The sequence below is a fragment of the Cetorhinus maximus genome, chromosome 2 (assembly GCF_964194155.1).
Source record: "Cetorhinus maximus chromosome 2, sCetMax3.hap1.1, whole genome shotgun sequence".
In the NCBI taxonomy this organism is placed as follows: domain Eukaryota; kingdom Metazoa; phylum Chordata; class Chondrichthyes; order Lamniformes; family Cetorhinidae; genus Cetorhinus; species Cetorhinus maximus.
Window position 1 is genome coordinate 167,312,290 of NC_135880.1, and position 16,706 is coordinate 167,328,995.

The 16,706-nt window shown below is 42.6% G+C and overlaps 1 protein-coding gene across 1 annotated transcript in view; it reads left to right on the forward strand.

Annotated features, from left to right (window-relative positions):
- The window catches only part of dnah6 (dynein, axonemal, heavy chain 6), a 424,069-nt gene that overhangs the window by 304,586 nt on the left and 102,777 nt on the right, over positions 1-16,706 (forward strand). Inside the window, exons 56-58 of the mRNA XM_078570618.1 lie at positions 4,008-4,188; positions 5,840-6,019; positions 7,798-8,031. Coding sequence (XP_078426744.1) covers positions 4,008-4,188; positions 5,840-6,019; positions 7,798-8,031 — 595 coding nt within the window. The remainder of the gene's footprint in view (positions 1-4,007; positions 4,189-5,839; positions 6,020-7,797; positions 8,032-16,706) is intronic.

Consider the following 16,706-nt stretch of genomic DNA (forward strand, 5'->3'; position numbering starts at 1 on the left):
TTTTTCAGAAAAGCTTATTTGACTGTGAGTTGCACTTGTCCTTTCAGAACTTCTGATGACTCTTAGTGGCATAAGAGCAAAAATTGATTACAAGTAGAGGGTGATTTATTAAAATAGATTTCATTGTATCAAGCTTTGTAGAATGCCCTACTGAGAAACATAACGCATGCCTGTGAAAGAGCGCAGAAATCTCCCTGAGGCAGCTCTGTGCCTCAGGGAGTTTAATTTCATTATCAAAAAGTGAATAAAAGATTTTTAAAAATTACTCGGACACATGAGCTGGGATATGTCTATGAATTTTATTTAAAATTTTTATTAAAGTTTTAAAACCTTCATGAAACCTCACCCGGCCTGTGGATGAGGTTCCATGAAAAATGCGAAGGCCGCCTGGGCTCTTCGCCTGCCCACCAACCTTAAGGTTAGACGGTCAGCCCTGTTAATTGTTTTAATTACTATTTAAATGGCCTTAATAGGCCTTTGACAGTTTGGCGGGTGCACAGCCGACTCCGGTGCGTGCCCACCGAACTGAAAATCGGAATGATGCGTGGTGATGTCAGGACACACGCCCGATGTTACCGCGCGTCATTTTACGCGTCGATGAGTGGGCCCACCCCCGTGCGCTGACCAGAAGATTCAGGCCATTAGAGCAAAAAGCAGATGTTGCAGCTGGATTGAGGGGAGGCGGTGGCATTTTGGTATTATCACTGACTAGTATTCCAGAGACCCAGGGTAATGCTCTGGGGGGCCAGGACGGTTGATGGCGAAATTTGAACTCAATAAAAATCTGATGACGACCATGAAACCATTGCTAAAAACAAAAAACTACTGCGGATGCTGGAAATCCAAAACAAAAACAGAATTACCTGGAAAAACTCAGCAGGTCTGGCAGCATCGGCGGAGAAGAAAAGAGTTGACGTTTCGAGTCCTCATGACCCTTCAACAGAACTGAGTTTTTCCAGGTAATTATGAAACCATTGCTGATTGTCGTTAAAAACCCATCTGGTTCAATAATGTCCTTTAGGGAAGGAAATCTGCCGTCCTTGCCTGGTCTGGCCTACATGTGACTCCAGACCCACAGCAATGTGGTTGACTCTTAAATGCCCTCTGAACAAGGGCATTTAGGGATGGGCAATAAATGCTGGCCTAGCCAGTGACATCCACATCCCATGAATGAATAAAAAAAGAAAAATTCTGACACTGCAAAACAGAGCAAATGCACATAGTTTTCATTGTTAGCAGTTTCTCTAGTTTAATTGTACAAAATTAAGAATATTTCCTCTTATTAAAAAATTAACATGCTACTTTTAGGATTTCATTTTGAAAACTGCTAAATCTGAAATGACAGGTTGTGAGATGTCAGACTTCTTAATCACTCTCTATTTCTTCCATAATAATTCCCTGTGGTCTGGTATAATGAATATAATTTGTGGCATTCTTTCAGTTGCTTTATGCAACATCCCAGTGGATTGTCTGGTTCCATGAGATCATAACTATACCCTGATACTGAAGGCACTGCCAAGACAGTTTTATGTTTTCCTCTAATTGTTATTTGCCTTATGGAACATGACAAGTGTAGTTAGGGGAACACATGCTCCTTATCCTGGAACAAAGGCCTTGTCCTTAAATTTCTCAGTTAGTAAAACATTAAATGAATTTTAATATACTTTTCATTCATATTTGTATGTTCCAGAGAGCCATGATTCAACCAATCCACTAAAAGAGCTGTAATGTTGAGGGATATGAATTTTCTATCTTTTAAGCATATTCCTTTTGCCTCTGGACTTTGTAATTTTTCCAGAAATGAAGGAAAGAAAGAATTGTTAGCTTTACAGATCTAGAGTAACCCAACGTATTTTCCCTTTCTTTGTGAACAGTTTTGAACAGTTGCTGCTGTGTTCTTGTCGGTTGGACAAACACAAATAACAGAGAAAACCTGTCAGGAAAATTATTACATAGGGAACATATCTGGATATCTGAGTGCAATGTCTCAAACTTTGTATAATCACTTTCTGCATTAAGTAAAGGGACTGCTGCTTTAAGTGAGAACAATTGTATAGAGACAATTCTTAATTGTTTACAACTAAATATGAAAGAAACGAATTTGTGCTATGCTGACTTCTGCCACTCTTTATAGATTATTTTCAGTAACTATGTGTGGAATCACCCCAGATTTGCACTAAGTGCGATAGTGGACGTGAAAAAAACATTTTACTTGCCAGCTGCAGTGGCGGATTTTCGCGTCGTATCGTCCCCATCCCAGTGCGTCCCACCTCATTAATAACGCATTAATGGGAAACACGCCGAATCGCTGGCAGGTGGGCTTGGCCCACTTTGTCCACCACGCCGTGACCTCAGTGTTTCCTTGCTCCGGGCGACATATTTAAAGCGCACCAGAGTGCAGCCTGCTTCATGTCTACAGAGCAGGACTGCTCCAGGTGACAGATGGCCCTGAAAGCAAAGGTGATGGCAGCCCTCAAATTTAGTGATGCTGCTCTGGGGCGCATGCTGGAAGCAATGGAAGGCTGCCGCTGATGTCCTCTAATCACTTTGGCCTCCTTCCTCCATCCTTACTCCTTCCCCCCCCAACTTCCTCCTCCCCCCAGACATCCTCCCCACCTCTGAATTCCCTCCTCCCCTGGACACCTTCCTTCCTCATAATTCCCTCCTTCCCATAGACATCTTCCCCCACTCTGACCTCCCCCTGCACCTAACTCCCTGCTCCCCATGGACACCTTGTTTGCCCCTTACACCTACCTCCCCACTTGCAGTGTTCTCCCCCATTACACCCTCCCCCATATCCTCTCCTCCCCCCGGACACCTTCCCCCCTCTGAACCTCCTCCTCCCCTGGACACCGTTCCCCCTCTGAAGTTCCTCCTTCCCCTGGACACCTTCCCTCCCCCTAACACCCTCCATCCCACGGACACCTTCCCCCTCCAAGCTGCCCCCGTTCCTAACTCCCTGCTTCCCCCGGACACCTTCCACCCCCCTTACACCTACCTCCCCAATTTTCAGCACTCTCCCTATTACACCCTCCTGCCTCAATACACCCTTGTCCCCCATACCCCCTTCTCTCTCCAGACACACTCCTTCCCCCTCCTAACTTACGCCCCCCCCTGACCTCAACTCTCCTGACACCTTCGTTCACCCCTCCCAACCACTGTCCCCCGACACCTTTGCTCCCCCCTTCCAACATTACCACCCCCCCGGTACACATTCCTCTCCTACTCACACCTAAACCTTCCTCTTCCGCCCTCCCCACTTCGCCAATCATCCATACCAGCCCATGGAGAGGTCTATGACGTTCTGAAGCAGGCCCAAAGCATGAACGGAGACCATTGAAGATGGTGCATGCCCATGGAAAAATCCATGAATGTCAGAAGCCTCAGCAAAGCCAAAGCTGCTGGGTGGAGACCTCCCACCTCCTGAGAGCCACTTCGCGGCAGAGCCATGTTCATGAGGATCCACCCAGCATGCGAGGCACGTGTTCCTCCATGGTCTGGTAGCTATAGGACTCTAGCATCATCCTCTCCTCGGATGTCCGCCATCTGAGCAAGGCCCTAAAGCTAAGTCCCGACTTCTACACATTGCGCTTGTCCAGACGTGTTGTGGGCTGGCGTGTCTTCCTGCTGGCGTAAAGGTAAATCAGATTTGTGCCGGCATCCCGTGGGATTTGCGATCCGCTGATCCCGCTGTGATTTCACGACAGCGTGAAACCTATTTTTGGCCTTTGTGCCATATTGCCCACTCACTCCCGCCGCCAATGGGAGTGGATGATTCAGGCCCATATTGAGAAGGAAAATTGGTGTTAGGAAGCAGAACTCATTCATATTGTCCATTATTTCTGCCTCTTTCCTCTCTTTAGAGATGATTTATGATAAATAGCTTGGGACAAGTATAGCCCTGTTAATATAATTACACTTCACACGCAAGCTGGCCTATTTCATTTAAACAGCACTGCATTGCATAGTATGCTGTTATTTAGTTGTGACAGTGTGATCCTTTACAGTGATGTTGTGAGAATCGAGAAACCTGAACTTGAGGAACAAAGAAACCAGTTGATTGTTCAAATCAATGCAGACAAAAATCAGCTGAAAGCTATTGAAGAAAGAATCCTGAAGCTGCTTTTCACTTCAGAAGGCAACATTTTGGATAATGAAGAATTAATAAATACCCTTCAACAGTCAAAGGTAATTTGACATATAAGGCACATTTTGTTTGCTGATGAAAAACGTTCAAGAATAACTCTCAAAGTCGAAGTGAGAAAAACTGGGGCAGTTCCCAAAAATATTGAATTCCTGTTCTCAGCTATGCCAATACCTCCACTTTTCAAGTGATTCATGCTCTCATTGAGAGTTTTGCATTGCTTTCTTCACCTTGTACACATGCCTATGAGCTTTAGTAATCCCTATGCTTAATTCCCCTTCCCGAAAATGATGGTTTTCCACTGTCGATCTGTACCAAAGAAAATGAGAGTTTTGAGTGTCACAAGGCTGATCCGCTGTATGAGGAAATGAATGAATCCCTTTGTGACTCTCTATTTGCATACTATTTCATTCCAAGAAAGATAGAATGCAAGGAGACATATGTTTAAAAGTAATTAGATCAGAATGGCAGCAGCCAGGAAAAAACAACCCTCCACTGTTTGCTCCAGGCTAATTGCATAATTTGATGGACTCCAGATCCAGAACTGCCCTTAGTTGGACCTTGCACCTAAAAAAATTAAAGACTAGAGCTGTGTCCAGAGTGGCTCAAAACATCCTAGTCGGTTTGAGGGTGCGGCTGGGGTTAAAACTAAGATCAAAACAAAAGCAAGGTACTACAGATGCTGAAAATATGAAATAAAAATAGAAAGTGTTGGAAATACTCAGCAGATCTGACAGCTTTTGTGGAGAGAGTAACAGAGTTAATATTTCAGGTCGAGGGTCAGAATATTTACCTTAATTTCTTTGTCCTGCCCCTAGGATTCATGCTGACCCTTCGATCGGCAGAATTCTCAGGAAGGCTAGCTTCTTTAGGGGGTCTTCTGTACTGGGACACTCAATGAACAGATTGAAAGTAAGAAGTGGCAGGATCCAGGAAATGCCACCTCCCATCATTTAAAAACATTTATACTGGTTAGGCACAGGCTCCAATTTTTCTTGTGGAAAATCCTTGGACAGAGACCTGTTGAAATGACTCACTGGCACTTTCCCCTGTCATGCCCGTCAGACAAGTACAGGCAGAGGAAGGTCCCCCTTAATACGTGAGAAGGACCATATATACAAGAATATTTTAGCATGAATCATGGGCATATTCCTTCTTCCTAACCAGTAGACATTTTGCTCTACCTGCCGAAATATGCTAATAAATCAATAATAGAAGGGGCAGAGACAAAATATATATATATTTAAAAGTTTTGGTGCAAGTGGGAGAAGAGTAATCAGAGAATTTATAAGGCAGCTATGATCTGAGATACAAAAATGAGTTGGCAATTAGAAGGAAATTTATGAATCTGCCCTGCCAGGGAGGAACTATACCCGCTGGAAGCTTAAATCAGAAACTGTTAAATTGAAAATGCCATTAATTTTATTTGTCTGAAAACTTTAGGCCAATTTTTGATATGTACTGCTGTCAGCTGAGGCTCCCCACTACGAGAAAGGAACATTAGGAATAGGAGTAGACTATTCAGCTTTCTCTGTGATTCAATTAGATGATGATTAATTATATCACTAGCAGTGTGGACTCAGAAAATTATCCCTTAATTTTATAGCTTCAGGGACACCAAAAGAAATAGCTACATAATTTAAATTATTATGCATTATTATTCCAGGAAATTAATTTAAATTTGCTTTTATATAGGTTACCTCAGGAGCTATCAAAGTCCGGTTAGAGGAAGCTGAAGCCACAGAACAGAAAATTAATTCTGCTCGTGAGAAATATCGCCCTGTGGCTACTCGTGGATCCGTTATGTATTTTGTTGTTGCTAGCTTGTCTGAAATAGACCCAATGTACCAATTTTCTTTAAAATACTTCAAACAGGTTTGACATTTTTATTACATAACATACACAAAATACAATGTAACCCATTTAGTGCCGATGTCTATTGTTCAAAATAACGGTTTGTCCGGAAATTTGTCCGGCATTGTTTTGGTATAATATTGCTGAAAAAGAGACTTTTTTTGTTGATATTTTGTCTTGCGCTCATCAGGACAATTCGCAAGAAACTACCAATGTTAGGGGAAACAACATACTGTATGAGAAGATAGTGCTGATTGATTGGCAAGTGGACTCTGATTGGTAGAGGTGTTGCCATGGAGAAAGCACCACTTGATGGTGACTAACAGATAACTTCCAAGCATTGTTTAAAATATAAACCAGGCATCAAATACATAGGGCCCTGTTCTTTGCAGACAGAAAGAACATATACACACATTGCACCTGTTTCAGCTAAATAAAATAAGTGACAGCCATTTGCTGGTTCATTCCCCAGGGCAATGTCTTGACCAATTAGATTCAAGCTGCCTGGTTTAAATTTCAAACAATGCTTGGTTATCTGTCAGTCATCATCTGGTGCATTCTCCATGGCAACACCTCTACCAATCAGAGTCCACTTTCCAACCAATCAGAACTCTCTTCTCATACAGTATAAATGTGTTGTTTCTCCTGACATTGGTATTTTCTTGCGAATTGTCCTGATGAGTGCAAGATGAAATGCTTCGACAAAATTTTTTTTCTTTTTTTCAGCAATACTCAAGTTCTTTACTACCAAATGACTATTTAGTATAGTACTCTTGGAGCAAAAACATGGAAGATACAGTATTTGGATAAGTAAAACAACTTTCATTAATATTTTATAATGTTTTATCACTGTTTCATGTTTCAGGTAAACCTTTGTATTACGGTGTATTCCAGTTCACACAATTGAGGTTAGGCATTCTAACTGCATTCTGTAAACCAGAAAATTCTGATATTCATTCCGATAGCATTCAGGACTGGAGGGGTTACGGTGTATATGTGTTTGTGACCCATATTTTAAGCCTCACTCTTCAATGTTAAATAACTTATTTTCATTTTTGATGTGTTCATCATTCTTTTTACAAATATGTTTCTCTTTTGAAAACATTCGGGTTAGCAGATCTGAATCAAGGCAGCAACGGGGAGACCTCAATGACCTCTGGACTCCTGGCTTGAGACAAGGCAAAGTCAAGTTTCCTGCCCCTGACCACTAAATATTTGTAACAAACAAAACTTGCTATCATTTTGATCAGGAAATATTCTAAGGAATATTAAATTATTTGTCTCCAATCACTTCAAGAAAAGTGACGCATCAACAGTACCAACATCTGATCTGTGTCTACAAGATGGATGAAGCAGGACATGTGATGGCACAGTGATGCTCCTTGATATTCCATTTTGCTGCTTTAGAACAAAAGGAACAATGGAGTGGTCCATTGTCAATTATTCCTATACTTACATTTATTGTGTTAGGCACTGCAATATCCAAGCAACCAACCTGGCACATAGACCATTCTGATGGACAGGCCAATTAGCCAATGAACCCAGCACTGTCACCCGCCCCCCGCCCGCCACCCCTAGAGCATGGGCTCTGGTGCTTTGTCCCTAGTACATCCCCTCTCCTGGGCCCTTCTCTTCATTGAACTAGGGTTGATCGCTTGGCTTGATGGTAATTATAGAGTGAGCTATATGCTTGACTATGAGGTTACAGACTGGCAGCTGCTTCGAAAGAAATGTCAAATATACACATAGGCTGCAATGGTAAGGAATTATTACTCAGTGCTGATTTTTTCTTTTGATAGCTCTTTAATCAAACCATTGAAACATCTGACAAGACCTATAACCTACAGAAACGCTTGAAGATTCTGTTAAATGCGACGCTATTTGCCGTATACACCAATGTTTCCAGAGGCCTCTTCGAACAGCACAAACTTGTTTATAGTTTTTTGCTCTGTACTGAGATCCTACGCCAGACTGATGAAGTCACAGATGATGAATGGAACTTCTTCCTCAGGGGGGCTGTAGCCTTGGATAAGGTACGTTTCAGCTTCATGGATCCAAATATAAAACAAATTGTGTAATTTGAAATGCTGACCAACGTAAACTTTCGGTTAAAGCATTACTTTAAGTATTTAAGCCTTTTGATATTTGACCAGTTATTACAGTGCAGTTGTTTTTATTAATATTTTAAAATGTTTCCATTTAATGCTAAGAACGAGTTATTTATTCTTTTCACTAACTTTAGCAATAAAGTAAACATGAGTAAAGAATACTGAAATGTCATTAAGAAGGCATAAAACATATTTGTCCATTTGTTCTCTGAGTATTCCTAGCTCTGTACAAATGGATTAACAAACTTTAATGGGATGGGAACTTAAAAACTGTCCCATTTAAGGTCAAATTTACACGGGGAAAAATCAAAAATGGTTATTCAACTCCAGATTGCAGCTGCCATTACTGAATTTAATGAATGGCAAGATTTTGAAGTATCACTGAAGCACGTACAAAAGATTGAAAATACAGATACAGTGGTATCATACCACATGGTTATGGGGGTAGTGGACAAGACAGCATAAGAGCATAAAGGCTCCTGTTTGGAGAAAAACTACCCTAGGTTTTATATGCAGCTATTCGATCCCTGGGTATGGCAAAGATACAATGCATGGCAAGACTTAGGGTCACTTTCCATTTAAGTGAGGAAGGAAATCTGGCAGTTCAAGCTAATCCGCAATTGCCAATTTTCAACCTGTACCAAAACTGAAAATTATCTGAGCTCAGCAGGGATCCATTGACTGTTCTATGGAAACCTCCAATGCCAATCAATTATGTACTGCACTATCAGTGGCATTGATCTCAAATTCTACACCCAGGAGACTTTTCTGGCACCGACAGATATCCTGAGCCAGCTGTTTGCTCTGCACCACTCCATTAAAATGCTTCACAAGCAGTTCAGCAGCGAGCAGCAAGTGTAACAATTAAAGTTGTTTTACCCCTTTAACTAATCCTCTGAACTGCACAGAGTTCTTATTTATCAGTTGGTGCCTGTAAGGGTAAAGTTGTGTATCGGTCCATGCTCTGGAGGGCTGTTCTCCCCTTCCTCTGCTACATCTGGCCCCTATACTTCTGATAGACCTGAAAAAGGAACACAGGGAACAAGAGTTAGCTGTTAGTGACAAGTAGTAGCAGAGACAGATGAATGGCAGCTCAAAGCAATATCACTTTGTCACACAGAGCATGTGAGGGAGAGATTTCAGCAAGAAAGAAAAAAGAGGAGAGGATGGCCAGTTACACTTCAGAGTGTATCCATCAGCTTTGTTATTCACAATGCCCCTAATGCATCGTCTAACTACAGTTTCCATGTACAGGGCACAGAGGTGGTTCACCTTCTGGTGCAATAGGGTTTTCAGGTATTGTGTACAAAATTCTTCAGCAAGAAGGAACAGCCTGCGTCATTTGGTGGGAATGTGTATGTCAGGACAAATGATGCATGAGTAACAACACACATGTGGGGGAGGGAAGAAAGTGATTGTGTGGACAGTAATAGGTGTTGAGTGTGCAAGTAGTAGCAGGAGGAGGTTCTGTGAAGTGCATTGCTGTGATTTGAGGGAGTGATGCGAAGCAGAAGAGGGAAGGCTTGAGAATTCTTGTACTACTGATGGTGGAGTGATAATCAAAGAGTAAGAGAGATGTGAGTTAGGATTCTTATCTTTGCAGCTCTGCTCAGAATATTGAAGCTCTTCTGAAGTTGCAGCTGGTTCCTGGGATGCAGCAGTTCTTGTGTTCCCAGTTTTACGTATTGGTGCCAGGCAACTTGCATTGTCATCTTCGGTTCCTCCTGCTCAATGTCATGATAATAGCTGATTGTGGTTGTGGACCCCAGTATTAAATACTATATGGTACCCTGTACTAGATATGGGGTCACCTGACCTGGGGATTGAAGGTTAGATAGCACATGTTGGAACCTGTCTTGATAGAATTCAGTTACTACAGATATGTGTTCATGTTGGGAAAATGTGTTATCGATAAAGTTAGCTCAGCTACAATGTCAACAGCCTGTGTGCAAGACATGGTGTAAGAAGTAAACTAAACACAACAATGGATGTTCTGAAACCACCGATAGAGCTCAGTTTGGAGGGAAATCTTGCCGAAAACTGGAGGAGGTCCTGGCAGCGATTTGAGCTGTACCTCACAGCGACAGGCAGTGATAAAAAAAAGACCCTCAAGTACAGTCTTCAGGTAGCAGGGGAAGAGCCCTTGAAGTCTATAACACATTCACATTTGAAACTAAATGACTTGAAAGAAATAATGGAAAAATTCGAAGCCTACTGCAGCCTTAAGAAAAACACCAAGTATGAAAGATACCGATCTTTTATGTGCTCGCAAGGCAGTGACAACATTAGTCAGTACATAATTGTAATTGTAGTAAAATCAGATGGGAATCTGAGAGTCTGTCTGGATTCCAGAGACCTAAACTAGACAGTACAAAGAGAGCACTAGCAGCTGCCCTCAGTAGAAGAGATCATGCGTAAGCTAGCTGATGCTAAATACTATTCAGTCTTGGATGCGAGTTCCACCTTCTGGCAGGTCAAGCGGAGTGAATGCAGCTCCTATTTCTGTACCTTCAACACACCAGATGGGCGATACAGGTTTTTACGCTTACCTTTTAGTATTAATTCAACTCCGGAAGAGTTTCACAGAACAGTGAAGCAACTGTTTGAAGGGTTAGTGAGCATGGAAACCTATATCAATGGTGTACTGGTCTGGGGAGCCTCATGAGAAGAACGCAACCACAGACTGAGGCAGGTGCTAGAGCTAGAGAAAGGAACCTCAAGTTGAAGAAGGAGAAGTGCAAAATAAATCTTCATGAAATCAAGGACTTGGGACATGTGCGAACTAGTGAGGGACTGAGGCCGGACCCAAGTAAAGTCGAAGCAGTTGTGAACATGTCACCCCCAGAATGTAAGAAAGACTTGAAGGGATTTTTAGGAATGGTGACCTATCTTGGGAAATTAATTTTGAACATGTCAGACCTGACAGCACCTGTCAGAAAACATCTACAAAATGTGGAATGGCACTGGGAACAAAGTCACCAGGAAACTTTGACCAATCTGAAGAGAATGCTGACCTATTATGATTGAGTATTATGATGTCAGTCAGCTGGTCAAGATCTCAGTGTACACTTCAAAGTCTGGCCTGGGAGCTGTCCTCTTGCAAAATGAGGCACCAGTGGCATAGGCTTCAAAGGCAATGACTGAAACACAGCAGTGGTATGCCCAAATAGAGAAAAAAATGCTAGCAATTGTGTTTGGCCGAGAACACTTCCACCAATTTGTCTATAGCAAAGACGTGGAGGTAGAGGCCAATCAATAGCCTTTGGAAGCCATTCTTAAAAAGCCCCTGAACTGTGCACCGCCAAGAATCAAAGATTACTAATGTGTATGTAGAAGTACCAGGTCAGAGCTAAATACAAACTGAGTAACGAAATGTACATCACATACACTCTGTCACGTGCACACCTACCCATCATGGAGGAAGAGGATAAAGAAACGGAAGCACAGGTTCACATGCTGACAAAGAACTTACCTGTGGCTGCAACCAAACTGGATGAGATCAGGGAAGTGACCAAGAACAACGCCACCCTGAGAAAACTGCAGCAGATTGTGCAAACTGGCTGGCCCACACATTGGAGCAGAGCCCCTTCTGCTGTACAAGAGTACTGGAACTTTAGCGAAGAACTTCATGTAGCAGAAGGAATACTTTTCAAGGGAGAAAAGACCATAATTCTTTCAACACTGAGGAAAGAAATGCTGCAGCACATACATGAAAGTCACCTTGGCATAGAAATAGGTGGGAGGAGAGCACGAGACATAATGTATTGGCCTGGAATGGGAGCACAAATCGGGGAAATGGTGAATGTGTGTGCAGAGTGCCAAAAGTACAGTAAGTCGCAACAAAAAGAACCACTTCAACCACACAGCATTCCAGAGAGGCCCTGGCAGAAAATTGGAGTGGACTCGTTCACATTTGACAACAGTGAGTACCTACTGGCAGTAGGTTATTAATCAAAATTTTTTGAGTCTGTGCTGCTGAGAAATGATAGTACAAGCATCGCTGTAATAAATCATTTAAAATCAATTTTTGCTTGCTGCGGCATACCTGAAGTACTCATCTCAGATAACGGTCCACAATTCTCACGCACTGAGTTTCGCAAACTTGCACAGGACTGAGAATTTTGCCACACTACATCAAGTCCTAGATATCCGTAATCCAATGGAATGGTGGAACGTACTGTGCAGACTTTAAATATCTGTTGAAGAAGGCTACCTGGCTTTGCTGGATTTCAGGAATACTCCATTAGAGGACATTGGATCATCTCCAGCACAGCTCCTGATGGGGAGAAGACTAAGAACTAAGCTTCCAGCTGCGCATCAACTGTTATTTCCACAGCCAGTGAGTTGCAGTGCACAGGACCTGGTCAAACCGAGACAGCAGAAGCAGAAACAGTACTTTGATCGAGGTGCCCGACCTCTGCCTGTCCTGAACATGGGAGAGACAGTGAGGATTCAGCATGAAGAGATCTAGAGTGCTGCTGTTGTCACAGGAATCACAGAAGAACCAAGATCTTACATAGTCCAGACTCCAAACGGACAACAGTACAGGAGAAACTGGAAATGCTTACGGAAAACAAATGAAACACAACCCTGCTCTGAACCAGAAAGTGTAGCTGAAGATCAAAAATCAGAATGCAGCAGTGAAGCAACAGGTAACCAGACAAAGCCTGAGAGTCCTGAAAACTATCCAAGGGGTGATAATGACGCAGAGCTGGAGAGGGGCCCTTGTCCTTCAAAATCACATCTGTCACCACTCAGAACATCCAGTGTAAGAATAGTGAGAAAACCAGAGTGATACAGAGATGAGTAAAAGACAAACACACTGATCAAAACATTGAAAAATAATAGATAAGAGACTTTGTGTACTTGAGTTGCATAAAAGCTTTTTTTAAAAAAGGGAAATGTCATGATAATAGCTGATTGTGGTTGTGGACTCCAGTATTAGATACTATACAGTACTCTGTATAAGATATAGGGTCACCTGACCTGGGGGTTGAAGATCAGATAGCACACGTTGGAACTTGTCTTGATAGAATTCAGTCACTGCAGATATGTGTTCATGTTAGGAAAATGTGTTATCAATAAAGTTAGCTCAGCTACAATATTGATGGCCTGTATACATCATTGAAACAAAAAGATAAGACACTCACCACCTTCCAGAACTTCTTGAGCAGTATCCAAGAATTATGCAGATCATGCTCTATTGGATATTTTTTAAAGCCATTCTCCTCAATGTGGATGTTGTCAGGAAAACATGCATTTATTGCCCTTCCTCGTTGTCCTTTATAAGGTGGTGAGGGGCCTTTTTCTTGAACCACTACAATCCATGTGGTTAAGGTATTCTCACAATGCTGTTGGAGAGTTCCATAATTTTGATCCAGTGAAAATGAAGGAAGATACATGTCCAAATCAGGATGGTGTGCTACTTGGAGGGGCCAAAGATGCCATGGTAACTTGCTGCAGTGTATCCAGTAGATAGGACTCACTTCAGATAGTGCATGCATGTGAATATATAAGTTTTGCATTAAATTTAAAGCTTAACTAAACTATTTAATATAGCTACAGATAACAATTGAGTGATATTTACAAACCTGAAACCTAATTAGTTAAATGAAACATAATAAAGATGGCAGGGAATTTTCAAGTTGGCAGGCAGCGAATAGTGAAGCGCTGCAAGGATCAGTGCTGGAGTGTCAGTTATTTACAATCCACATTAATGACTTGAACAAAAAAAAACAGAGTAATGTATTTAAGTTTGCTGATGATACAAAACTGGGTGGCAATGCAAGATGTGAGGAGGACACAAAGAGACTGCAAAGAGCTATAGACAGTTAGAGTGAACAGGTAATGTGGGGATGTGTGAAGTTATTCACTTTGGTAATTGAATTGAAAAGCAGAATATTTTTTGAAAAGCACGAAAGTTGTAAACGTCGATGTTCAGAGAGACTTGGGTGTTTTTGTCAAAGGGACCAAAAAAAGTTAGCATGCAGGTACATCAAGCTATTAGGAAAACAAAGAGTGTGGGCAAGTGAATCTAGAACAATGGGGCAGCTCTAGGGTAAGAGGCCAATCATTTAGGACTGAGATGAGGAGAAATTTCTTCGCTCAAAGGATTGTGAACCTTTGGAATTCTCTACCCCAGAGGATTCCATCGCTGAATATATTTAAGGCTGAGATTAGACAGATTTTTGGTCTCTGAGGGAATCAAGGGATATGGGGAGCTGGCAGAAAAGTGGAGTTGGAGCCCAAGATCAGCCATGATCATATTGAATGGTGGAGCAGGCTCAATGGGCCTTTTGGCCTTCTCCTGCTCCTATTTCTTATATTCACATTGCAGCCAAGGTATGCCAATGATGGATGAGGTAAACATTGAAGTACTGGATGAAGTGGAGATCAAGAAGATTGGAATAGCGTTGAGCTTCTTAAATGTTGTTGCACCTACACCTGTACAGGAAAGTGGAGAGTATTCCAACACACTTTCAACTTGTGCCTTATAGGCAGAGAGAGGTTTTGGGAATCATGAGTTATGTGCTGCAGAATACCAAGCCTCTGGCCTGCTCCAGTAGCCACAGTATTTATGTGGCTGGTCCAGATGAGTTTTCAGTCAATGATAACTCTATGACTCTTGATTGTGGTCAGCAGGAGGGAGCCCAAGACTGTTGAATGTGGTCAGGAAAGTGGCAGGGGTAGCTTAACGATGGTAATGCCATTGATTGTTAAGGGGAGTAGTTAGGATGTGGTCATGGCCAATCACTTGTGTGGCATGAATGTTATTTTCTACTTAACAGCTCAAGCATGGAGCTGGATTGAGCTGCTTCATTATCTGAAGAATTTCCAATGGAATTGAACACTCTGTAATCATCAGCAAACAGCTCTAAACTGACCTTATGATGGAGAGAAGATCATTGATGAAGCGGCTGAAGATAGCTGGCTCTCAGATGCTGTCCTGAGGACCTCCTCTAGTGATATTCTGGCTCTGAGATGATTGGCCCCCATGTCTTAACAGCATCAATCTTTATTTGTGTCAGTTATAACTCCAGCTACTTTTTCTCAAAACCTCGTTGGCCTCAGTTTTACTTGGATTTCTTGGTGCCACACTTGGTCAAATGCTGCCTTGATGACAAGGGCAGTCACTTTCACTTCACCTCCAGATGTTCACGGGGTCTTCTCTTCCTGTTAATTGCTTAATTGTCCATTCATAACTGGATGGGGCAGGGTTGTAGAGCTTCAATCTGATATTTTGGTTATGGGACAATTTAGCTAATTATATAGCATGCTGCTTTTACTCTGTATATAACATGCATGTAGTCCTGTGTTGTAGCTTCATCATGTTGATACTCATTCTTAGGTATGCCTACTGTTGCTCCTAGAACCCTCTTCTATTTCTTCACTGAATCAGGGTTTGACATTGGCTTGATGGTAATGGGACTTGAGGTTACAGATTGTGGTGGAATACAGTTCTGCTGCTATGGCCTGCAGTGCCTTATGGATGCCTGGTTTTTAGCAGCTAGATCAGTTCTTAATTTATCCCACTTAGCCTGGTGACAGTACCACATGACACAATGGATGGGGCACTCATCGTAAACACGGGGCCTTGGTCTCCACAAGGACAAGTTAGTAATCCCTTCTACCATTGCTGTCATGGAAAGACAAATCTGTAACAAGTAGATTAGTGAGGATGAGGTCAAGTAGGTTGTCCCCTTGTGTTGGCTCTCTCAACACTTGTTGCAAACCTTTTCAGGCAGCTGTGTCACTCAGGATTTAGGATTCAGCCAGTTAAGTCAATGGTGGTATATTGGAGCTGCACATTTAGTGATGAAGGCCTTGTCAAGAGTCCATACTGTGCCCTTGCTACTCAAAGAGGAGAAACGCTGATTCATCAGCTGAGGGAGGGTGGTTGGTGGTAAGCAGTAGGAAGTTTTTTTGCCTGTAATTGGCCTGAAACCCTTGGACTTTTATGGAAGAGGGAGGAGGCAAAGTCAATGTTAAGGACTCTATGAGCCACTCCCTTCCAATTGTATACCACTGAACCCTGACCTCTGGTGAGTATGTCCTGCTGGTATAAGGCATACTCTAGAACGGTGCTGGGGTGATCTAGGATGTTGGCTAATAAATATCATTCTGTGAGTATGATTACATTAGAGGGCAAAATTGTGCCCCCTTGGGGGAGGAAGAGCAGGAGCAGGCAGGTTCCCGATCAGCGCTCCCAGTCGGGGGCGCGCCGCCATTTTATGTGGGTGGGCCAATTAAGGCCCGCCCAGCGTGACATCCGCCAGGAAGAGGTATGCGCTCCCTGTGCGGGCGGGGGAGGATTCCCTCAGCCGGGAGCATGCTCTTTCGTGCATGCGCTCGAAATAGCGCACAGATCTCCCTGAGGCTAAGTGCTACCTCAGAGAGACCGGCTCAGATTTCCAACTTTTAATAAAGGAGTTTAAAAATTTTCCTTGCCATGTCCCCTCGTGTGACACTGTCACATGAGTTGGGACATGTTCATAACTTTTATTTAAACCTTTCATTAAAATGTAAATACCCTCATGAAACCTCATCCTGCCAGTGGATGAGGTTTCATGTTTTTTCACAAGTCCGCCTAGGCTTCCGGC